Below are 25,303 nucleotides of genomic sequence, written 5' to 3' on the forward strand. Positions count from 1 at the left end.
TTTACTGCTGCTTTTAATTATGTGCTATACAACTCAACATGGAATATACAAAAGTATCCATGACAATAATTATTCCTACCTCTAGATGTAGTTTTAACACCATAATTGCTGTTTCAGGTATAAAACTTCCAGCTGGGTTAATACATCATTCTAAACAGAGGGATCTTACCATTCACTGAATGACCACATTCACTTCAGTTAGAATATCTTAATAAATCTGGTGTATAATCAGAGCTAAGCACTTAGTTCAAGTGGGCATAAAATGCTTCAGAGTCCTGCAGAATGGGAAATGTGGCAGGCACATTAAGTGGCTTAAGAGATGCTTTCACTCCTGCATCATTTGCACTGAGAAAGCTTCACTGTAAGTTTGGAAAAAGCAAACCTAAATATGAATCACTATGGACAGAATGACCATAAGCAACAAGTGAGTCCCCAAACTAAATACAATTCACTTCACTGTTTCAAAATACCATTAAGATGCAGAATTAGAAACATCCATTTGTTGTTCCTTTTATAGCACAGCCAAGTGGACTTGGAATTTTAGCTTGCTCCTGCCAAGGATTGCTCAATTTTGAACAAGAAGTCCTCCACTATAATGTTAAAAAAGCACCAACCATCAATTGAATGCTAATCTTTACAGTCTATGATACATCACTCCAAGAATGCTACCATTAGAAAATGTGAATTCTATTTTTCATAAGTGATGGATTATTGTACCAAGCTGTGTATTTTCCAGTAAAGTGTCCTTTTATTTGTTCTGTGTGATTACTAGTTTGTGGAAGTATGTGTGGGGTCATTTTAGTGCTGTGGGAAAATGAAACACTCTTCTGTTAAAATCAGTAGTGAAATCAGAAGCAAACTATGCTCTGATCATCATAGGCATGTGTTTAAATATTGCTTTCCTTAATTGGTTATGTTCTATTTACTTAAAATGAACAATTTGGCAAGTTTTTCTCCCTTGACAACAGCAAAGCGTAAACGATTTTTTAAGTTTGGCTGTTAAAATCAGATTCATAAGTAAACCACAATATTCCAGGGTTGTTACTGTTGCTTAACCAGTTATTTTAGCTTGCCATTGTTTTTTAATTGTGCACCTTTAAACATACTGGTTCTGTTTATAACTTATGCAAAACTTCTTGTTACAAAATGGCCCAATAATATTGATCATAATTTTATTTTTGCTGTCTGTCTACCCTTAGATTCTCTATATGATCACTTCATTATAGGCGAGATTCAATCTGAATGTGGAGATTAGGGAACATCTCTGTAACTGCAGCTAAATTATCCAGGGTGTTATTTAGAAATTCTGTTGAAAGGACAATGGGCCGACTCCTGCAAGTCCAACTTGTGGACAATGCTGTGTTTTGTCGGATTGATTGATCGATTGATTGATTTTCAAGAGAAGATGGAAAGCTATTATTTTCCACAGAAAGCAGAAGTGTCTCTGTCAGCTGGAGGTCCTTGCCAGGGAAGGCAGGACAACTCTGGTTCCCCATTAGCACACTCAGCGTTTGAGGGAATGGGCAGGGTGAGAGCTCAAGGACACACAGGACAAAGGTTATTCAAGGGTGGTGAGGCTCAAGTGAATTGTTAGCAAACTTTAAAAATCTGATTGTTCAGGGAAATCTTTGAAGAAGGTCTTCCCATGACATTGCTGCTGTTTCTGGAGCATGTTGATTTCTCCTTCATGCTAATACTGCCTATTTTGGTAGCTGTGATGGTGCCTCGCAAGCACCTCAGCAGAGAAAAAGTTAAATTTATGTCTTCGAAACTTTCTCCAGGGGATTTTCTGCAGCTGGGTTCTATGTCTTTTTGACACAGAGCAGGAATAAATTAATCTCAAAATGTTTCTCAGTTTGGTAAATGCCTAAATATTATAAAATATAATCATTAAGATGGGAATACTTTTCTTTCCATAAATTCATGCATCTCACACACATTTCATAGAATATAGCCATATTTTCTATAGCTGCATTAAATATATGTGTAACACTTAATCCATCTTGGCAAGAGAATTCAGCTCTCCACTAGTGGTGAACCATCTACCCTTTTTCATAACAAGTAGTATATACCTAATAATGCGTAGCACACTGAGTCCAGAGTTTTAGTTGAAAAATCATCCATGTGAAACTTGTGGGATTCATGATAATTTCATGAGTAAACTGGTTGCCATCCAAATACTTATGGGCAATAAATAATACAATTCTGTGACTAACCAGCAGAATGAAGTCATCATGTTTATTCACAAAAGTATTAATCAGACATTTTTCACTATCCAACCATCTACACTGCTGACCTACTCCATGATTTTATTAGGGTGACTATGGCCACTACTTTTTAAGAATAAGCAAACTACTATTAGTTTTAAAATACAATTTCACAGAATCTTTTTCTCTTGATTTCCGTTAGTTTTCAGACTGAACTACAGTGCCTCTGACACAAATGACAGAAACCGAGTTAAAAGCAGATTAAAGAAGTTCATCTCCCGAAGGCCCTCCTTGAAAACATTGCAAGAAAAGGGACTTATTAAAGGTGTGTTGGTTTTATGTACTTTTTCAGAGTAAAAAGAAAAAATTCACAAATTAATTTTTCATTCTCAGTTAAATGAGTAGGTGCATTGGACAAATGCTTCTTAGGTATGGTTTTGTTACTGTATCTCATAAAACTTGCACTGCTGAATTGTAAAGAAAAAATCAACGTATGGTTATATCTGTCTCTGTGCTATATGACTGCTGCTTCAAGTTTTCTGTCTTGGTGTGCAGCATGGTAGAAGCCTCTCCATTTAACACAGGCACTCATCATGCTCATTGCAAATCAACATGCTGCACAACTGAACTTCTTGAGAAAAGAATGTTGATATAGTTTTATATTTTTAGAATCTGAAATAGGAACTTCAGATACTGTGTTGACTGATTTGTTTTCTAGGGTAGACTGGAATACTTTCTGCTGTCTTCTCTCATTATTTTTCTACCTCTCCTATAAAATACATTTTGAACAATTTAAAATACGTGCCAGTGAAAAATAAATGCCCTGAATCTGTTATTTTTTTCCTACTCCAATTTCTTGCTAAGTCAGTCAGCCATCAATTTCACACATCCTTAGAAAATTGTTTCTCTTATGAAACATGTTTGTTAGTTTATCCAAGGAGTGTTTTGTTAAGAAGTTGGTAGTTGACTTGAAGACAGTAGCATTCTGACCACTAATAATGAAGCAAAACCATGTTTTCAAATATTGTCCTGAATAATGCTTTAAAAATTTACGCACTCCCAAATTATTATGTGTGAAACCCACAACTGCACATGCAAATTGACTAGAAAGAGGCATTTTGCCAGCAGTCCCTGTCAATCTCTGGAGTGTGAGTTTTCCAGTGGTGTGTCAAAAATGGCAAGGGGTGTTGCTAGTGTATATTAAACTTGTCTGTACTAAGCCAAGAGATTGACCCCAGCCAGCAAAAGCTAAAGCAGTCACAAGAGTTAAACACCAGCTGGGCCCATGTCTGAAGAGAAGAAGAAGATTTTATGAACTAAGTTCTTATGTTTTAATAAATGCAGAAATGTTCAGTGCAATGGTGCTTAGTGTAAGGGAGTCTTCATTATATGAAATCATTTTGTGCCTTGGTGATGGGCTTCTGCTTCTAACTGCCACAGAAACTTAAAAAAAAAAAAGTTATTTTTAAATAAATAATGTGTGTGAGGTGTGCACACTCACACAACAAGCTTTCAGGATCTATTTTTACACATTCATAATATCTGATTTCAATACATTTGAGGGTTTTGCCTCTTTGAAATACTCTCTGGGTTGAGGGCAGGATTTGAATGCACCATGTTTGTTTCAGTTATTACAGTAATAGAAAAGTAATTTATAGTCTTTTAATTTCCGGATTTAAGGGTTGTTTTTTTAGTTTAACAAAGTGTGGCTGATGAATCTCCTGCAGTGTTACACAGGGATCAGATGTGATCCCTTTTAACAAACCTAGATTAATTAGCATAACTCAATTCCAGCCTCTAATATATCTCTCTAGGAAAGACACATGAATTTAGTTTCGGCTGCAGTTGCATTAAGCTCTTGATTCGTAAGCATAGCTTGGTTCCACCTGGGATACTCGTCCATGGATAATGAAGGTGTATGATTTGTGACACAGTAATTCAAAATCAGTACCTGGCACAGTTTTGTTACCAAACTAATGTCACCATGAAGAAAACATGTTAGTTGTCTGCCATGAAGTTTCAGTAGGTTTAGGTTCTGGCCATGCAAATGAGGCAGGATTCTTTAGCACGGCTCACTTCCAATCATAAGTCTATGTGGTAAGGTTCCTTCATTGTCTTCGCTAGAGTTTGCCCCTTAATTTGTTAAAATGTTAGGAAAATGCAGTTGCAGCACTTATATAGAGCCCACTTTTAAATATTAATTTTTAGGCTCCCATTAGAATATTTTTAAACCACAAAATGCAACCATCCACCTTAAAGAGGAAAAGCATGTCAAATTCTGTATTATAAGATGCATCTTTTTTTTTTTTTTCTAAAGATGATGTAAATAGTTGCAGAAACCTCTTGAAACTATTTATTTGCTCCTTGCTTAACGGAAAAAGTGTTAACCAGTTTTTACAAGAAAAAATTCCTTCAGCTATGAGAACATACATACTAACTTTTATCCCACAGGGAAACACTTCTGTCAGAATTGTAAATCCCTTAAAATACGGGCTTGTAATAAAAGTGTGTCTAAAACCTTGCAGGACATCTTGGTACTGAATTTCTGACAAAGAGCTGTTCTGTGTGTTAGTGAAGAATTTATATAAATATCAGTGAAGTGTGTGGTGTTAATTGCTCCGATGCAGTGGCACTGTAGGTGCTGTGGAAACCTTCACTTTTCATCAAGTGCTATTCATATTTGCCAGGGGCACTATAAAGCTCTCAAATCTATATTGATTTTTTGCATTGTATGTCACATAGGAACCAAAATTCCAATAAATTTAACACATAAATTATGGTCATGGATAAATACATTTTAAGGTGGGAAGTTCACTTAAACACAGTTCTGTGCACTGTTAGTCACTGATGTGTACGCGCTTGGCCAGAAGACTCAACATGTTTCTCCACATCAACCGAATTTGGGAATACAAGCTTCAAAATTAAATAGCAGTTTGATCTCCTGGGGTACTTTGTTCTGCCAACACTGTTATCAGAAAATCTAGAAATTACATGATTGCCATTTAACTCTCTACAAAACTTTGTTTATCTAGAATGTAGAAAATAAAGTAGGTAGTTGGTAAATGAGAAGAATAAGTAGTAAGGGGATAAAATCAGACAAGAGAATGTAGCAGACCAGAGTGTAGATGTTAGTTACATGCTGATCCAAAAATGAAGACACGCTGATGCTTTACATGACAAAAAGTTATTTTTGTCATCACTGTCCCATTTGCTTTCTAGTCCTCAGCATAAAAGAAACCAGAATGGGAACAGCACATTGACTCCATTCATTGTGATGAGCTGCTAACTGGGTTTTTCCATGCTCCAGTGAGAGCTCTAGTGAAGATCGTCAGCCCTTCTCATGCTTAAACAAAATATCTTTGGTATGGAAGCATTTTGAACCATTTCTGAGATGATGTATAATACCGTATTTTTGTGTTATATGTCTATAGTCTATATGCAGACTTAAATTCATATATATACACATGCATGCAAACCTAGAAATATTAAATAAGAAATGTGTTCCATGTCTGCTATTTTAATAGTATTATTTTGAGAATAACCGTGTACAAATTTATATGCTAGGTCAGGGGACCTCAGTTCCTTGGGATTTAAATATTAGAATTTACAGAATCTGCACTAATACACTAGAAAAATAATATATAAATCTTCTCTTTTAAAACTGCTTTATAGTCTATAATTGAACTTTCAACTTTGTGTTCAAGCTTTGTCATGATTTAATATTACCCAAAATGAATTGCCAACCTTCAACTTGGTATTGGCCTGCTAACTTCCTGATTTCTGAGCCTTTCTATTCCACAAATAAAAAAGAAAAAAAGTTTTTGTGAAAATGTGATTTTAAAGCTATGGTTGTTATGTTGGTAATAGACTATCACAAAATACACTTTCAGTAAATGGTAAAAAAACATGAGTAACAACATAAATGACACTGTGGGAAATAAGGAAAATGCAACTATGCAGCTGGCAAGAAATTTATCTAAATTTTTGGGTGGTGGATTTCTTTTTCCCCCAAAATCTAAGCACTGATGGAACTTCACTGGGTCTATTTTTTAAGTTAAGTTGAGGAAAACCCAAAACAGCATAAAAGTTGGAATGCTTACAACTATTTCAAGGTTAAAATACAAGCCACTCAATTGTTAGTGAAAGGAACTAGCTGTGATTTGGCTTGATAGCCTATAGAATGAAGCTCAGCATACGTTGGTGGCTGTGCAGGCAGCAGCACAGAGATCACCAACCATGTTGATTCCAGACAAGAGAAAATTTCTTTACTGTCTCATAAGTTTCAACAGACCTTGGAGTAGTTCAATGTAATAAGTGTAATGCTCATAAGAAGTCATAGAATCATAGAATGGTTAGAGTTGGAAAGCACCTTAAGATCACATAGTTCCAACCCCTGTACCATGGGCAGGGACACCTCCCACTAGACCAGCTTGCTCAAGGCCCTGTCCAATCTGGCCTTGAACACTGCCAGGGAAGGAGCATTAACCACTTTCAGGCAACCTGTTCAGGTACCTTATCACCCTCACAGTAAAGAGCTTCTTCCTTATATCTAACATGAATTTCCCCTGTTTAAGTTTAAACATATTACCTCTTGCCCTATCACTACAGTCCCTCTCCAGCATCCCTGAAGGCCCCCGTCAGATACTGGGGTCTCCACCCAGCCTTCTCCAGGCTGAACAGCCCCAATTTACTCAGCCTGTCTTCATACAGGAGGTGCTCCAGCCCTCTGAACATTCTTGTGGTCCTCCTCTGGCCTTGCTTCAACAGCTCCATGGTCGTCTTATGTTGGGAACACCAGAACTGTACACAGTACTCCAAGTGGGGTCTCACAAGAGCAGAGTAGAGGGGGAGAACCACTCCCCTTTACCTATTGGTCATCTTTTGATGCAGTCCAGTATACAGTTGGTTTTCTGGTCTGTGAGCTCATGCTGCTGGCTCATGTTCAGTCTCTCATTTACCAACATCCACAAGTCCTTCTCCACATGGTTTCTCTGAATCACTTCTCTGCTCACCCTGTAGCTGTGCCTGGGATTGCCCCATCCAGGTGTAGGACCTTGCACTTCCCTTTGTTGAATTTCATGAGGTTTGCTATGGCCCACCTCTCCAGCCTGTCGAGGTCCCTCTTCATGGCATCCCTTCCCTCCAGCATGTTGAAGTCTAAAAAAGTAGATCAATGTGTTCTGTAATTCTTCTGGGTTATGAAGGAATTTAACAAGTCATGTAGTGCTCATAATAGCTTATGGAAAATTAGGAAATATTTCCTTTGTCTTTCATAGACAAAGACGTTTCTTTCTTTGGCCACTACCTGGATATTTGGAAGGACATTTCCCAAACCCAGGACAAATGGATTTTTTCCTTCGACATGCTGGTCAGAAATAATTCAGATAATTGTAAAATATCTCATTTCTGGAGACCTGTTTTAAGGAGTTGTCATGTTTTAAACCCAGCAGACTCACTCTCTTTGAATTCAAATGAGCTATTGTCCACAGCAAAACACCATAATTTCATAAAAAGAGACCAGTGTCTGTAAGTATTCTCTATTTTCCCTTCTTCTGAGAATGTGAAACAGATCTGGCAGCTCACATGCCACTTAATAGTAACAGTTCACAAACTTAATTTTTTTTTCTTTTTAATTGATGATCACCACAGATCAACGATGTATAGTAAATCTCCAAGTTAAAAGGACTGGCAAGACTCCCAGCTAGCATAAATCAGAGGATCTCCACTGACAACCACGCCATCTTCAGCCGTCTGAGGACCTGGCCCACTTATTGTAAAAGCATTGTGGCATTATTTGGAGCCCCAGTCTGGAACCAGCATCGTTTTAATGTCTGACTTAGAATGTCTGACTACAGATTGGGCAGCTAGAAGATGCCTTTCAGAATATGGCCCTTTCCACCTACATCTCTTGCCCTTCCAAAAAATTCACTGCTGTGGAGCCTACTGTTTTGTACCTCCCTCTGTACACTCCTCTTATTTTGCTTTCTAGTTCTCTTTCCCCTTTTCCCTCTTAACATTCAAACAGATACAAAGAAAACAAAAAACTTAGACACTGATACAAAGCTCTGGTAGTCCAGCAGTTCAAATCCAGATCTAGCAGAGTTAATTTTGTTCCTGGAAGACACTGAATTACACAGATATCATTCACATTTCTAAAAACTTGGGCATTACACTGCTATACCTTCCCCTCTCATGTCAGAATCTGAGCTTCTACATGAGAAATGGGAATATTAGCCATATCCTTCCTATTTTTTTTCTAATAAAAAACACTGAAGCATGAGTTCCTTCCAAGTGTGGCCACATCTCATCCATGTACACCAAAAAAAGTTAAACAATGACATTCTCGGTAAGGATGTGGGTTTAGTGATTTTGTTTTAATTGTTTCTTTTCCAGAAGTATTGTCTCTCTCAGACAATATTTCTGCAGCTCAGAATTAGTGGCTTTGCTACAGCCTGCGAGAGCTACTTAAAAAAAGTAGCTCTGTGAGGCTCAGGGAAATCTTGGTGCTCACCAGAACGAGCAATACATTGCAGCTGTAATCATCATCTTATATTATACAGCTTGCAAATGTCCATTCTCTCCTCTTTTGGTGTCTCATATCCATGTGCAAAGCTGTGACACACCCCACCATCTTAAATAGAAAGTTTAATACGCAGATATCAGGGATGTGTAATGTAAACCATACCACCAAACATATTATGAATATATTGCTCTTCTTAACAATACTTGTTGTTTTTTCATACTACAGTATTGACTAGCTGTCTGTGTTTGATGTATGGTTTACTAGCCTGATGTAGACTTATGGTTAGAGCTTAACTTGTTAGTTCTGCTTTTGCAGCCAATTCAGAATAACTACAGATGCCCCAAGATATTAAAATTGACTGCTCAAATGGACTCAGTGTGGGAGTTTCATTGGTTTTAAATTGATAACAGCTGAAAGAGTGAATGATTAAAGCTGTATATGGGCATAGTATGCAGCTCTTTTGTACAAGCTCTTATAAACAGAATCCACTGTATGGGAATTGCCTTTGTTCTAATAAAAGATATTTCTGAGCAATTGTTAGTTCAAATTTTTAAATGATGAAACAAGAACATTTCAGGAGCCTATAGAGGAAATAATTCCTGAGAAACTGGAATAACTCTGAGAAGATAAAGTGGATTTCTATTCAGAGGGGAGCATTTAAAGTTAAGTAGCATTCCATAAGGTGGTAATTGTGTCTATTTCCCAGGCATTTGAGTTAAATAAGCTGGATAAGAAACATAAACTGTCATAACAGGAGGTTAGGAGTGTTGTGTACATCTTTTTTTCAAGTAATAAAAAATGAAGTTTTGAAGGGCCCTATCACAGATAAATCAAAGGCTTTTCTGCTTCTTTTATCCCTTTGGAAACAGTTCTTATTTTTTAGGAAAAAAAATAAAATATACTGGATAGTTTCTACTTAAACTAGTTTTTAAATATATATAGACACACTTATAAAAGACCAGGATAATATTTTAATCTTAGTTACACATTAATCTAGTTTACCGAAGTTAGCAATTTGCAATTCTTATAATTCCTTATTTTCAAATTACTGCATAAACAAGTCTCAGCTGAGTTTTCGTCAGCTATCCCTCTAAGATTGTAAATATGGCAGTGTAACTACTGCCGTTCCCATATTTATGTATAGCAACAGATACAGAAATAAATCAGTAGACTAGAGAGAGTCACAGAATTTGAGGTTCAGGAGTACCCAGAATTCAGAGTACTTGAATGTCTCATGGGATCATGTACTTATAAATATTCACAAATTTCTAGAAGGGGGAAAAATAGTCCAAAGCAGTTGTGTGTCAATATTTTACCATAGTCTCTTCTGATAGCCAGCAACTGTTAATGCTGATTTGCTGCCATTTCCATTCAAGACAAAACTCGAGCACCAGTCTTCTAAAGAATAGGCATTTTAAAGCTTAACTGCAGGATACAGAATGTGACTATACCCATGTACTGAAAAGTATATAAAATGAGGTTAAACATTTTGGTGAAGATACAGAATCTACACCAGAAAAAAAGTAATGAACTGGGTGAGAACTGCAAAACAGTTTCAGTATATCCTCACTCAAATACTGAGTAACCTGCATTCATACCGGAGATTGAAAGAGTAACTGCAAAATAATCCTAGAAGTTGGTTATGTAGTGGTTATAATAGAGAAGAAATGCTGCTGAAGATGCATACATTAATTTTGTTTCAGTTGTTCATGTATTGCCATCTACACAATGCAGCTCTTTGCCTGTTTTGTTTCTGAAATAGTTTACAAGTGTCTTTGTCCACCAAACAAGATACATTTTTATTCTTTTTAATGTAATTTACACTGGGAACCATTCCATGTTATGCAAAGAATTTGACAGGTCTTTGCTAAACTTTTAAAAAACAATTAAGATGTCAAAAGAGGAAGAGCTAGTACATTTTAATCATAAATCTCTGTATATATAATTACCACTGAAGGCAGCTATAAATGTTTTCTGAAGAAAATGTAACCAGACTGTGCTTTGTCAGAAACATAACCCCAAAACATGTAACAGACTGTTCGCTAATGCTTAACGCCACACATGCACATAACCTTCTTCAGTGTAGTTCTGTGAACCCAGTTCTCCAACCCTTCTGCAGCCGAAACTCCAACTAACTTAAATTGAGGCTTTAATGTACTCTACCAGAATGCAGATCACATGCACTGGGAGATGCTGGAATAAATTCCTCAATACATATCAAAAAGTTCAAATCATTCCATGCACCCCACCTTGTTTCTCTGATTGTTCCCTACTCTCGGGTATTAGGAAACAATCCTGAGCAGTGTACTCTAGGTGACTCTGCTCTCCCTGAGCAGGGAGGTTGGACTAGATGACCTCCAGTGGTTCCTTCTAACCTCAATTATTATGCGATTGTGTGAAAGAAAAGGTAATCAAGTTGCTATTGAAATCTAAGCTTAATAAGAAATGGTAGCAATTAACAATAGAAAAATAAAACTCTTTGTAAGGAAGAAAGTAAACAAATGGTTTTCTGCCTGTTAGTGAGAAAAAGGTATGCTGCTTGGAGGAAACAGTACTCAGATTGCTCATGGTAGAAGACAGTGGGGCTGACTATGGAGGAAATATCCTGTGCCATGAGAGCTGTAGGATTGTTGGATTCACTGTGAGGAGTCCAGGCTTGTGCTAGAACCCTTCCGCTACCTATACAACCATTTTCGAAGCCTCTATGTCAATTTCCAAACTGTAGTACTCTGTTGAAATGCTATATGGAGGCTCTTTGGATAAATGATGATACTACACTCCTCTTGTTTCAGCATTTAATTGGCTCCTATTGAGCAGTTTCTCTCATCTGTTTGATTCATTTTGATTCTAGCTGACTGCGTCTCCATTACTGGTTGCTCTTTTCATAATTTCTCAAACATATAGAGTGGAAATGAGGTGGAGGAAGCTAATTAGTAATCTGAAAAGTTTAACCTGTTTATACAAATATGTTTTAAGATCAATATTCGAAGTTGATCAAAACTTTAGAATCATAAAAACTAAATGGTAACATTATCTAATTAAATGATTATTCATCAAAGAAACAATTTAAATCACAAGTTGAACTTGGTGTAAGACATTTGGTTCTGTGGCAGAAACTAATGACCAGCAGGACTCAAGAAAGGCTCGTTTCCAACTTTGTCTGTCCATCTGTGATAACTGAGCTTTTAATTAATACGCAAGCTCTGAAAAGTGAAAAATCCTACTACTAATAATATGCCTTAATGTATTTTCCTCTTTTTTTTCCCAAATGTAGACCAAATTTTTGGCTCCCATTTGCACTTGGTGTGTGAGCATGAGAAATCTACAGTCCCCCAGTTTGTAAGACTGTGTATAAAAACTGTTGAAAGAAGAGGTGAGTACCTAAATGTTTAACACTATTTTTTTTCTCTGCTAGTGATCAGGACTTCAACCTTGTAACTCTGATTGAATTGCCAGGATAGGCAGGCTCTTGAGTTTATAATATAGTTATGAACTGAACTATATCACATTTTGTATGTTCATTTTCTTAATAAAAACTAATATAACTCATTCATGCTGATGATTCCTTATATTTTGTTTGACATGTGGTTGGTTTAGTCATTTTCCAGGTAAGCAAATGCTAAACATCAATAAAATGTCAGTAACATTCACTCTGAAGTCTTTGCTTAGTGTCATTGCCAATACTTTTTCCTAAGTCCTGAATTATATTCATCCAAAATAAATGTTATTCTAGTGTGACCATATTTTTTTAATGCATGCAGGTATTTAATTTTTACAGTTATTTGAAAAAGCTATCATATTGTAAGAACATTGGAGTGAATATTCACCCTCATTAAAAGCTTTGATTAATAAGAAGGATTTACATAGTATAGAAAAGATGTACTTAACACCATTGCCTGCCTTCCTTTCTGCAGAGTGTATCTTCTCTCATTGAAGGTCACTTTCTTTGGAAGGTACATGCGGTAGATGCAGAATCTTAAAATGTATTGTATAAAAATGTGTGGCTTCATCACCATCTGTTACAAGTTTACAACTTGTTCCAGGGATCTGGGGAAACATATATCTTGCAAAAGATAGAAAATTTATTTTCAGAATAAGGCTGGGTGAACCCATTGTCACTGCCATATACAGGAGTCTCAGAACAAGGGAACCAATGAAAAATAAAAACATGCTTAGACCGTTAACCACAAAGGAGAAAGCTATTTTAATTCCATCATTGTTACCTGGTTTTATAGTGAAAGGTGTAATAAAACTACCCTGAAGTTTCAAACTCTGGGAAATTCATGTTTTAATTATACAGCAAAAGAGAGCACTGGGATATTATTATTCCCAGAATGATTGACAGGAAGTCAGAGACTAACAAACTGGAGATCGTTCAGTAGGGGGAGATAGTAGCATTGGTTTTCTGGAGGAAGGCTGGAGTCTGGATAGAGACAAAGAAGGGGGAGAAACATGTGAAGTGACTATTAATAGAGGAGAAATTGTGAGGAGAAATTCAGAACATGAAAAGATGAGATTAGATTATAGACGGTTATGATCTTAGCACACATTCTCCAAAAGATGCACTAGATATTTCATAGATGTATCTAAGCACTCTTCTAGGAGAATTGAGGCCAGAGATCTCTGCACTGCTGAACAGTAATAGAAAAATCCAAGACATCTAAGTAAATGTTTATTGCCTGTGTGATTATCAGAGAAATGTTCATGGAAGAAAATAAAAATACCACTGTTTCTTCAATGGAAATCATCCTTTGGAGTATTGTATTATTGTTCTGGTGTTTCCTTCAAATTTGCTGTGACTTAGAGATGTCTACCCTTTTTAATTAGTCTAATATGTAAATAAAAGCTAATCATAAGGCAAGAGATAAGAAATTCATTTTATCACTGTATTTATGAGTTTATATTTGATACACAGTTTTTTCTATTATCGTTTTCTTAGATTAAGATACTTGCATTTACTCACATTTTATTTACTCAAAGTGTTGTTTTTACTAAGTTCTGGCATAAAGTATCTCAGGACAGCAGTAATTTATGTGAAGCTAAGTCCAATGTTTATGCAAGCTTCTGATGACATTTTATACCGGGGTTGGTATTAGAAAGCAGTATGTGGAGGTGCCAAGTCTCCCGGCATGGCTGAGCCTCAACAGATCTGAAGCCCTCCTCTTAATGGCCAGATATGCCTCCAGCCAAGATACTCAACTGCAGAGTCATGGGAAATACTTATGTACCAATTATGGGAAAGGCACATTTAATGAAAACTGTATGTTTACTTTCATAGTCTTAGTAAGATGGCCTAGATACTCAGTACAGCTGGCATATTGGCTGTTGTAGAAAAGCTTTTTTTTCCTATTTAGAAAATACATCAGCTACATACTGTAACTGTACCAAAAATGTTACTGGTATGCTTCATTTAAGTTATAGGGTTATTAGGAAAAAAGACCTTAGAAGAAATAACCCTAAATGTTACTTACAAAACATTCTCGTTTTGCTGAACGGTTATGTTCTTATTTATTAGCTCATGGTTTCAATTACTTACCTATCGATTTTCTATTTGTTTTTCTGATTTTTAAAGCATTATCACTGTGCACAGAAAGTCTAGCAGTAATACAAATAAACCGTATTAATTATTACATTTTCTGAGTACATGAGGTTACATACAATAGCCAACTGTAGTAACATTCTCCCACAGATTAAAAAAGTAGAGGTCGTTATTAACTGTTGGCAAGATTTCCTGTTTAGTTACACTATTTTTAAATTAATATCTACATCAAAATCAAAGGAATTACTCTGAAGTTAGTTTGCTGCAACTTAGATCAGATTTTGTTCGTTTATCCTCTAGGCTGCTGGTTGCTTATTCACAGTTTCAGAACAGTGGTGCTTTATAAGGCTTGGTTTAAAAATTCTCACACCGTAATGCATATTTATCTATCCAACTAGGATTCGTTTGCTCAAGAGCAAATTCCATTTTTTCAGCCTCTTTTGGTACGGGAAGGAGAATTCTTATTAATTAAATTCTACATTTATTCAGCCATCTTGCAGGGCTGGTAGTGGAGTTTAATAAAGAGAGTTAATAAAAATGTGTCTATTATTGTAAAATTGCAAGACAATTGTCACTTTTTTTTTTTTAAATCTCAGGGTTTTTTTTTCTTCCTGTACTATTTATTCATTCATGCTGTTTAATCAACCTCTTGTCCTACACAGCTATACAGACCTGTGCCACTGGAGTCAATAGTATTGTACCCTTTGTATCTAATGCAATATCCTAAATAGCAAAAACAAGTCCTATGATGTTACCCTCTGAGGATAAGAGAATAATTCTGGACTATGCAATGACCAGATCAAAGAAATACAATGGCTACTCAATGATTTCTAGTGTTTCTTCACTTTCTACCTTCTCAGGGACTTGGAGACAAAGTTTTTCATGGAACAGTATATCTGTTTTTTCTTTGTAGTCCTTTACTTTGCCATCAACACCTATCTTGAATGTACTTCAGGCTTTTCTGGGGCTATGTGCTGACCTGCCTTTTTTCATCTCTAGTCCATGCTTTTTCTTCTCCCCAGAAAGCATCTTACAGGTTGTGCCAACCCTAAGCTGAAAAGTGCAGCAAGGAAAGCCTGGGACAACCTTCCTAGAGTACTGTAACTCACATACTGTGCACTCCTGCCAAGGGTGGGGCCCATTGCAAGATTTTTGATGTTCCTAGGCAAGATATTATTTCCAGTCATTTCTCAAGTTGCCTATTTATTTTGTTATACACGACCCTTTAAAAGTCCTGGCTGGTTTTTTGCCTTTTTTTTTTTTTTTTTTTTTTAAATATGTGAAAGGCATGAGTAGAATGCATTAAAAAAAAAAACAAAAAAACCAAAAAAAACCAACAAAACCAAAGAAACAAACAAACACAAAAAACCCCCAAAACCAAAACAAACCCCAAAATATCAGTCTGCATTGCATCTAAACAAAATGGCATCCAGTACTTCTCATAGTAATGTTTTATCGTGTGAAAACAGACTTACTGTTTTCTAGGGATGATCATTTGTCTGCGTGTCTGATGACAGAGTAAATGAACACCCCGAGCAGTCAGTATCCTAAACCTATTGAGGGTATCCAGTGTAGTCTAGGTTTTGTAAAGAAATGCAGTACTAATGCTCCAGGGAAATATAATTTAACTTTCATTTCTTTTTCGAAACATCCTTCATTTTCTCCTTCCATTCCCAAATCCAAGTTAGTGTTCTCAAATCAGCAGAAATTACTTGAAAAATGACACTGCAGACAGTAAAGCTGATGATTACAGGTACCGTTTCCATTCTAAACTGGACATTGCAGACATTGTTTTCTGTTGCTTTTCTTGGAGCACAGGATGCTCTGACAGGAATGATACACAAAATTACATATTTGATTCAGTGCCTAAAAGCCACCCTGGGATCCATAACCTTGCTTAAAGATTTAAGAAAGACCTCTAGTCCACTTCTGAGAAGGTTCTTAACTTAGAAAACTTTATCTTTCAACTTTACTTCTTAGCAGCTGTTATGTTTTTTTGCTGTCGTTTGTTTGACAGGATCCAGTTATAGGTTCCGATGTCTGTATAAAGAAACAGGGAGGTTGTTGGCTTTAAAAATCCCTTACTGCTTGTGTGTTCAACATTTTCCCAGGCTTTTCTACATAGTTTGCCAAGTAAAGGGACTGACCTTTTGTAGCAAACACTTTTTCATTTCTAAATGCTCACTTTGATTTTTGTCCCATTTTATGCTCATTCCAAACTGTTTACAACCCACTAAAAATGACTGTGAATTATATGTTTGTGTAATGGATTCCTTTTGTGGTTGGAGTGGAATGTTTACTTTGAACAATTAGTTATCTTTGGGCAGATTATAGTGACCTGAAAAAAGAATGGCTAAAATTATTATAGTACCTTAACTGTTTCCTTTTGTTATCTTCTCTGTTTGTCCAATGTATTATTTACTGAGTTTCATTGCTCTGATCCCCAGTGAACAAATCTTGTTAGATAAAAGCAGCAACAAAAAAACCCTGAGCTTAGGGCTCTCGGTCTGGGGCACTGATCTGCTGGAGTAGGACTGGATATGCCAGTGAGACTTCAGAAGTGACCATTAGGCACTTTAAAAGCTGGGTGTGCAATTTTAAGAAGACATGGTTTCAAAAGAAGTTTTAAGCGCTTGCTCTCTGAAAGTCAGATTTTTTTATAGGTGTCCAAAGTTTGACACCCTACAGCACCTAAAATCAAGACTTAGTTTGGCTTTAATGTCCATAGCTGTGATTTGATTATATAAAATATCATTGCAGACATGCACAGACACAAAGTCTCATACTGCAGGATAGTCAGCGTTTAAGGAAGAAAATGTCTTTATGGGCAAAGATAAAGTACCTTATGGGATGTAGTAAAGAAATACAGTCATGCTGATGAAGAGAAATGAAGATAAAAATGGTATTTAAAACTACCTCACCTCCCAACAGCCATGCTGCTCTGTGACAGAAGGTTATGTCTCTTTCATCAGTTTTATCTCTTAATCTAAAAGCTAAAGTACAGCAAAAAGCACTTTAAAACCTATTTATACTATAAAAAAAAAAAAAAGAAAAATCAGAAAGTAATATTTCATTAACTTCTAAATCGTATACCGCTTAAAAGGTAGTCAGTATTCTGGTAGAAAGTTTACACAAAATAGAGTTCACTTATCTCAAGGAGTTAAGCAAAGAGGAAATGAGTTTTAAAAATATAAAGTATTGTAGATATATTTATATAGCTAGGAAAAAAATGAGTTTAATGCTATCTCACTTTCTAATGGAACAGAATACTGCAGAAGAATTGAAAAAAAAAAAATCCCAAATGTTCCCTAAAGCTGATGACTCCCATGCTGGGATCACTGTCTGATATTATAGGAGCACAGTGAGGATGGCAGAGGAAGTGAGGCTTGTGCAGCTAAGGTATGTATTAATAGCCACTATATACAGCCTCTAGCAGCTTATATCCCTATACGTATTGTAATACTCCATATTATTAGATTTGTGTTCAGTGACTTGATCCCCTAGGGTGTATTTAACTTAAGCTTTTTTTTTTTATGTCTTTGTTTTCAAGAATAATTCATTCCTATTCCTGAGGAACTGAAGAAGGCAGTCAGAAAGTACAGGGTAGATCTGCCAGAGTATGCTCACCACCATTTTTAAGCTTCCATTAAATGTACAGTGTTCCTGGGCTACTTCCCAGCACGATTAGACCAAACCCATCAGCCGATGGCATAAAGGATTTGTTCTGGCAAGGTTTTCTTGAGAAGAAGGGAAACCTCAGGAGACCAACCAATCCTGTGCAGTTTTATATTTCTGTCTGAGTGCAGGATTATTCTCCAGCAGCTCTTGGCCCCTGAACAACCACTGAAATGTATTTTATTTGTTTTCTCTCTGTTGTATCTTTTAGAGTTTTTTTTATCTTCAGAGCAAGAACTTGTTCATGAATAGTATTTTGTTTCCTACAAGCTCATTCACTGATTTTCAGCACTTATTTTCCTCTGAAAAGGTATTTTCCAAACTTTTTTTTCTCTTCTCCCAAGCCTACACATGCTTCCTTGCTTACTCTGATATTACTTTACATGTTTCCAGTGGCTTTAAAATTCAGTACCCTGAAAGTACAGGGATCATATTGCTCCACCAAATGATCTGAGCTCCTAGTTCTGCTAATTTTGTGCTGTTCATTCTTTCCCACTTTGGGATAATCTATTATGCTTGGATCCAGGCACGCACTAAAGGCTAATACTTCCATGAAGAATGTGCAATTTGTACAGTTTAGCTTGTGATGAGATTCCTGAAGTCTTTTATGATTCTGTCTTGTTCCAAGGAAGCTTCTGCTCCCAACTTTTATATGAAAAAAAAAAAACAAACCAAAACAGACTGATAGGAAAAAAATGACATGCCCACAAAAATATCCAGCAGTTCAGCAGATAAAGCCTTTTTCCAGGGAAGTCCAGTGGGCTGAAGAAAACTGTTTCCAAGGGCATTGAACTGTGTTTACTTTAAAGTGGCCAACAAGTATAAACTTAAATGTACAGATAAATGCAATATCGCATTGCCCTTGCAAGTTTGTGATTTAAAATGTTTTGAGCTTTTTTTTTTTTTCTTGTATTTTTTTTGGTAAAAATTAGAAGTGGTTGAATGTAGTGCAAACATATTGGCAAGATTTCCTCAACCATTTCTGTCTTCAGGCTCAGGCAATCCCGCTATAGCCACCTTTCTTAGACTAAGAGCCAGTTAATAGTGTTGTGCAAGGTCCAAGTCAGAATTGGCTCAGAAGGGTATTCACTCTGGGGCCTCTGTGTCTGCTAGAAAGCCACATTCTGAGTTAGAAAAAATATTGAGAAGTGTCAACAGGAAACATCACGGAAGGGCATACAAGACAAATTAGAGAAAAGCAGACAACAGAAAGGGGAAAAAAAAAGATCTTGCAATGACAATGCACAAAAGAGAGAATAAATATATATTTAAACAATTTGAAAACAAGGACTGTAAGATAGAGGAAGAAAAAAACTTGAACAGGGCAGGTATTTGAGTCAGTTCATGTCTTTGTCATAGTTTCCTGATACCTGCTTCATTGATTAATGTGTTCCAGAGAAATATATCTATTTCTATGAAAAAAAGGGGAATTTGTATTTTAAGCCTTGCCAGTAACAACAAGCAGACACTCAGTGTGCACCAGAGTAACATTTACAATGCCTGGGCCAAATTCATGCCTTGTGTAATTTTATTGCTTTTACTGGAATTACACCAGAGATGAGTTTGGCCTTTTGCCTTTTTCTAGCATTGTATAATATATCTATTAGTGAACATGCAGAAGGAAACAGAGCATTTTGTCTTCAGAATTTTCCATAAAACCTTTTTCAATTGGCTTAATAAATAAAATAAACCACTTAATGTATGAAATAAAAAAGAACTGAACAACCTTTTGTAGATATTAAAATAATGTTAGTATACTTTGTAAATCAAGCAGTGACATTTGTACACACTGAAACAAAAATTCTAGAGAAATTTAAAGCCAGCTGACTGTCTCTGTTGCTTACTCTGTGCCAAAGAGAAAATGAAGGTCCTGACATGCCCCCTGGTCAAAGTCAGATTCAAGGAAGCTCGCACACGAGGTTATCCACCTCCTAGCCATGTAAAAGATAAAAAGATAGACACAGAAGTCCTCTCTTTTCCTCCCAAATAAACCGGTGATGTGAGACACTATGCCCTAGTACAGTACACATGCCATCACAGACAAGGAGCTGACAGTATTTCCACTGCAAACCCCATTTAGTCAGACCTTACAGTTTAGCCATTAATAGAAAAACACTTTGGGCTAACACTTGACAAAAGGAGTCTCAGCCTAGAGATGTTCACACACAGACACACACACGAAATCCATTAAGTTTCTTAGGGGGGCCAAAAAGAGCTAGTTACATTTTCAGATTCTTTTAACATCCCTGTTGCTTTAAAAAAAAAAAGAAGTTTTTAAAATAAAATTATGACGGTGTAATTCCATAATGTGGAGTAATTGTTTTTCCTGTGGAAAAAACAAACAAACAAACTACAATTACACTATATATTTTTTTTTTCAAAAAAGTTTTACAGCAATAAAACAAAACACATTAAAAAAAGTTTTGCTGTCTATATGCAACACTATGGGGTCAGTTTAAAAAACCATGTCTCCTTTTTCTTGCCTGCAATTCAAGAGAACAAACAACTGCATTTGTATTTTATTACTTCAATTATTTGCTGTAGCAGCTTCTGTTACATCAATGTTTTAACCATATAATATAGCAGTCTAATGGGATTGATACCTAAGTGAGAGAAATTGTACCAACAGAAAGCTTCAGGAGCAAGGCAGAGGGCAAAGGAAGAGGGCAGCTTAAAAAGGAGGCTTTATGTTAAGGGTTTCATTTCTTTAAGAGGAGACTTTTTTAGCTCATTTTACTCCACCAAATTTATGAAACCAATATTGCTAGCAGTCTAGTAACTGAATTGTCCCTAAATTGACTACAGCATGATAAACCCCCAAGGAATTAACAAGTCTTTTAAAGATCTCCAGTTATATATTCGCTTAGCATATTGTTTTATTACAATCAGGATCCTCACGGATCATGGGTGCAATTATACAGCAAAACAACTTCTTTTTGTCTTCACGCAGACAAACAATGTTCCCTGGTTTGGTAGGAATGACATATGTGTAAATGAGAGCAAAATGTGGCCATTTTGTTTCATAATAGAACAGAATCATATCACTTGGATCCTGGGCAACTCCAGCCATCCTGATCCGGCTTTCTCTTCATGATTTCTTCATGAACGTTTTGGTTTTTTGTTTTTTGTTGTTATTTTTTTTATCAGAGTTTATACATTTCAAATAACTGAAATTCTTGGGAAACAGATATTACTGCTAGAAACTGTTTTCTCATGTTTGTTCTACTTTGTTATGGATATAGGTTATTTCTTTCTATAATTCCTACTTTACTGATACTGGTCTTTGTCCACCAAAACAGATGGAAACTTCTCTAAGGACCTGAATAAATCTATTTTGTGGTTTCTTGTCATTATTCCTTACAGTTAAGGAAGTGCTTCAGTGGTTTGTTGGATTAGGGCCTTAAGCTTTATATGTTTGAATCAGAAATGTAAATATCCACATTTTCTCTCAGGATTTAAAAACAAAGAGCAAGGACTTGTTCAGTTGCCCAGATTAAGAGCTATTTACAGGTAATACTGAAGCTCCTAAAATCACCATGAGCTCCTCCAACAAGGGTAAGGTGATAAGACTTCTCTGAGATGCCTTGACTAAGAAAATAAGGAAGCCCTCAAAAAACAGAAAGAGGCTATTCCATGCCCCTTACCTCCATCTTTGCAATTTTTCCATATTTCAAACCATATATTTAGATTTGTCAGTCCTGAACTGATACGGTGTTATGTGACATAACACACCAAAGTAGCTGCCACCAAAAGGCTTTACTGTGCCAGCAGTAACCACACAATGGGGTTGGAGGTTCCACAACTTTTTGTTTACTTAGAAATGAAATAATTTTCATGAGTGTATGGTATCAGTTAGCAAGTGTTGAGTTCTTTACGGTGGTACTGCTCATGTTGACTTAAATGGAAAATGGATCAGCTCAGAAACCTTTAATTTTTTCAGTGTACTTGTAGTGATGCCCTATGGAGCCAGTAGAACTAAAAATCTGTTAGTACACTTGGTAGAAACTTTGTTTCATGGTTTTCTAACTCATAAGATTGAGATTAAAGTGAACAAAATCTTGGCTCATAGCTTGGCAGTCAAGAAGCATTCCTCTGTGTGTAGATGTGTGTGTGTGAGAGACAGAGGGAGGGGGAAATTTAGCAGCCACTCATTTGTGTTAAATTATCAGGTGCTACATATTTTTAACAAACCTTCATAGAATCATAAGGTACATCCTCTTCTAATGAAAACTGCATTCATTTAGCCTATGAACTTAACTTTGAACAATCTAGCATCTGCTCAAACCACTGAAAATAAAAACATTCAAATTCTCCAGCCCAGCTAAACTTAAAGCCAGACTTGAATCCAAACAGGAAGGTGGAAGACGCTGGAAGGGTGTTCTTTAGTCAGTCAGCTTTTCCTACTGTACCCCTTAAACAGAGGAGCTCATAAAATGCTTTCTTTAATGCTCTGATCCACGACCCGCAGGGCTATCCTCACAGCAGTAGCTACTCTCTGGTCATAAATAGCAACCGATCCGGTGACAATGCTTTGTGCACAGGAACACTTCTACCATCACTGAGCAAAGGCACAATCTTTTTTGATAGTTTGTAAACAGTCATGATAGATGAAAAGTACCTGATAGAAAAGTACCTGAATTTGCACACTAGAAATTGTTCACAATGGTTTCTTTTATTATGCCTATTTCAGCTGCATTTTTGTATTCTGATATGTCATACATTAAAAACATAAAGAACAAAACTTACAGGAACAGTTTCTGTTAGAAACTTTGCAACTGTCTTGGATGTCTCTAGGGTAAATGTCATTAATAATTACAGAATTTTCACCAAAGAAGGAGATTATATATGGAAAACACTGTATGCCAACTTGGCTTTTCCAAGCCTTCAAAAATACTAGATGGTCTGTACGAACCCTAGCAAAAGGGACGAGATTGGATTTCTACCTTCCTTATATCATTCCATGTCACAGTCAGCATTAAGATACAAAGACAATGATCTAAATCAAAATTTTTCCTGTAGCTTCAAATTTTGAAATAATTAGCTTGCATGATACTCATATCTATGCATTCACTTCAACCAAAATTCAGCTAACAGCTGTCCAGTGCATTTTATTGCCAGCAGCTAGATATTTTTCTTATAATAAGTCAATATTTTTCTGTATTTCTTGCATGCCTTGCAGGTTATGTTTCAGTTATATTATTTGTATTTCACTGTGGGGATTGGGTTGGTGGTTTTTTTTGCGTATTTCAAAGTAGAAAGCAATTTGTTCCATTTCAAACTATACTTAAACCATCTTTTTTTCAGGAGTGCTTCAACCATTCCTACACAATGGTATGTGTATACACTATTTTAATATAGTATATCATGGTATGCATGTCAAACAATAAAATTAAAACTATGGAGTTGCTTCTGTCAAAGTAATGAAGTATATGTACTAGTCTCCTCAGTTTTTTTGGACTTGTCACTCTTTTTAACCCAGTTCAAGATTTTTATGATTTCCGTAGATATTTTGACTGCATTTTTTGCTGAATGTGGCTTTGCTGATGGTTCAGATTTTGCCCAAATTAAATGGAAGCAGAAAAAAAGGTTTTAAATTACCTCAACCTGTTCAGGGATAGGAAATGTAGTAGGAATGACAGGAAAAATCAAGTTCATAGCTGCAGAGTCCTGCAGGTAAGATGGGGGAAAAAAAATAATAAAAAGGTGGAAAAATATCTAAGCACCATAGGTTTGTGTAATATAAAAATTAATGTTTCTGGGGTTTTTCACATAGTGCTGATTAATGTCACTGTTTCGTAACATTAAATACGACTTTTCAAAAACAACAAAATTTTGCTCCCTTATTAGAGTAGAGGTTTATCACACAAAATAGGGTAAAAGCATTCAGTAGAATGCCACAATTTTAATCATTATTGTGTCTTTAAAAGTGTGAAGTGTACACTGGGAGAGATATTATTAAAGTAAACGTCTTATCTACATATATACACATTTACACATACCTTTGTATTATCACAATTATATGTTAGACAGATATGAAATGCTAAGAATTCAGTAAGTTGGTGTTAGATAGCCATATGTATACTTATCTTCCAATAGACTCTCTGAGTTTTCCATACAGGCATGGACTGTAACACCCAAAGGTGTCTGATAAAGTGCCTTAGACTAAAGAATTTAATTTTAAAATGTTTTCTCCTACTTAAAGATAAAAAGCAAATACTAAGATAGATGCTTATAATATGATATGAATAAACAAAGACTGTTACCAACTGCTTATGAAAGCCTGAACTCTGCATCTGGATCCACTCCTCAGCAATGCTCAACAGCTGTAGGAAGTGCCCACAGACAGTTCATTCAGACAGTTACTGAAGACAAGACAGACAGATAACCTTGAGACATCTAAGTTTGAACAGAGCAGAGCTTAAAGCTGTCCAGTGAAAAATAGATCTGTTATAGGCAAGAGTATTGGACCTATCTGGACTCCTCAACTATCACTAAAAAGCCAAGAAATTATGGAAGAAGCAGTCCTGTGACTTTCAATTTCCGCTCTGTATATCCTTTTTCCAGCCAAAATTTTCTATCCCGGTCATTATCATTAAAAATAAATATATTTGCCAAACAAGGACACTACAGTCCAGAAAATGCAAACTCCTTACCCATTTTGGCTGAAGATTATGTGTGCCCAAATGTATGGTTATTCCACTTCCAACTGTCAAAGGTCCAACAAGCCACAGTACTAGTCAGGTTGGGGAGGTGACATTACTGAGATCTAATTTAATCTCTCACTACTGTGGAAGATGGGAAAAGACTTGTCCCTGCTGTGCACTAAATTCTCTTTAAAATCAACATTGGGAATAAAGGATGTTTGGAGAATTTTATCTGTCCCTTAGCTTTTAACCACAGTTCCTACTGATGTCAGTGGACCTGATGAAAGTCCTATATAGTCCTAAGAGGAGAGTTAGACCCCCCAAAGTGCAATTTCCCTTAGTGTTCTGATGTTGCTCAGAAAACACAGGCATGATTTTGATGATGGATTCCCAAATGAAGCACAATTTAACCAAAGTGGGAGGATTTAGCAAAATGCATAAATTTCTTGTATGCTACTGTCTGCAACAGGCAGATCTTTAGCCAGTTTAGTGAGCATAAGTTACAGCTGGCTTTTGCTGGAATAGTTTATGCTCTTGACCCTCCTCAGTTGTATAGCCAACAGGGAGTTGTCAGGCTACATGTGTTTTTAAACTTCTTTCAGCTAAATCAGAAATCCAAAAGCAAAATACAGCTCTCAGCAGTATCATGTGGAGTTGTGACACTCCCTGGAGGGCTCAGGGTCCATAAACCAATGAATGGATTACAATGAGGCAT

At 36.2% G+C, this 25,303-nt stretch overlaps 1 protein-coding gene across 1 annotated transcript in view; it reads left to right on the forward strand.

The window, feature by feature from the left end:
• The window catches only part of ARHGAP15 (Rho GTPase activating protein 15), a gene marked incomplete at its 3' end in the record, with an annotated part of 220,493 nt that overhangs the window by 185,876 nt on the left and 9,314 nt on the right, over positions 1-25,303 (forward strand). Inside the window, exons 9-10 of the mRNA XM_010018517.1 lie at positions 2,410-2,532; positions 12,005-12,103. Coding sequence (XP_010016819.1) covers positions 2,410-2,532; positions 12,005-12,103 — 222 coding nt within the window. The remainder of the gene's footprint in view (positions 1-2,409; positions 2,533-12,004; positions 12,104-25,303) is intronic.

Source organism: Nestor notabilis, unplaced genomic scaffold, assembly GCF_000696875.1.
Source record: "Nestor notabilis isolate BGI_N333 unplaced genomic scaffold, ASM69687v1 scaffold147, whole genome shotgun sequence".
NCBI lineage: Eukaryota > Metazoa > Chordata > Aves > Psittaciformes > Psittacidae > Nestor > Nestor notabilis.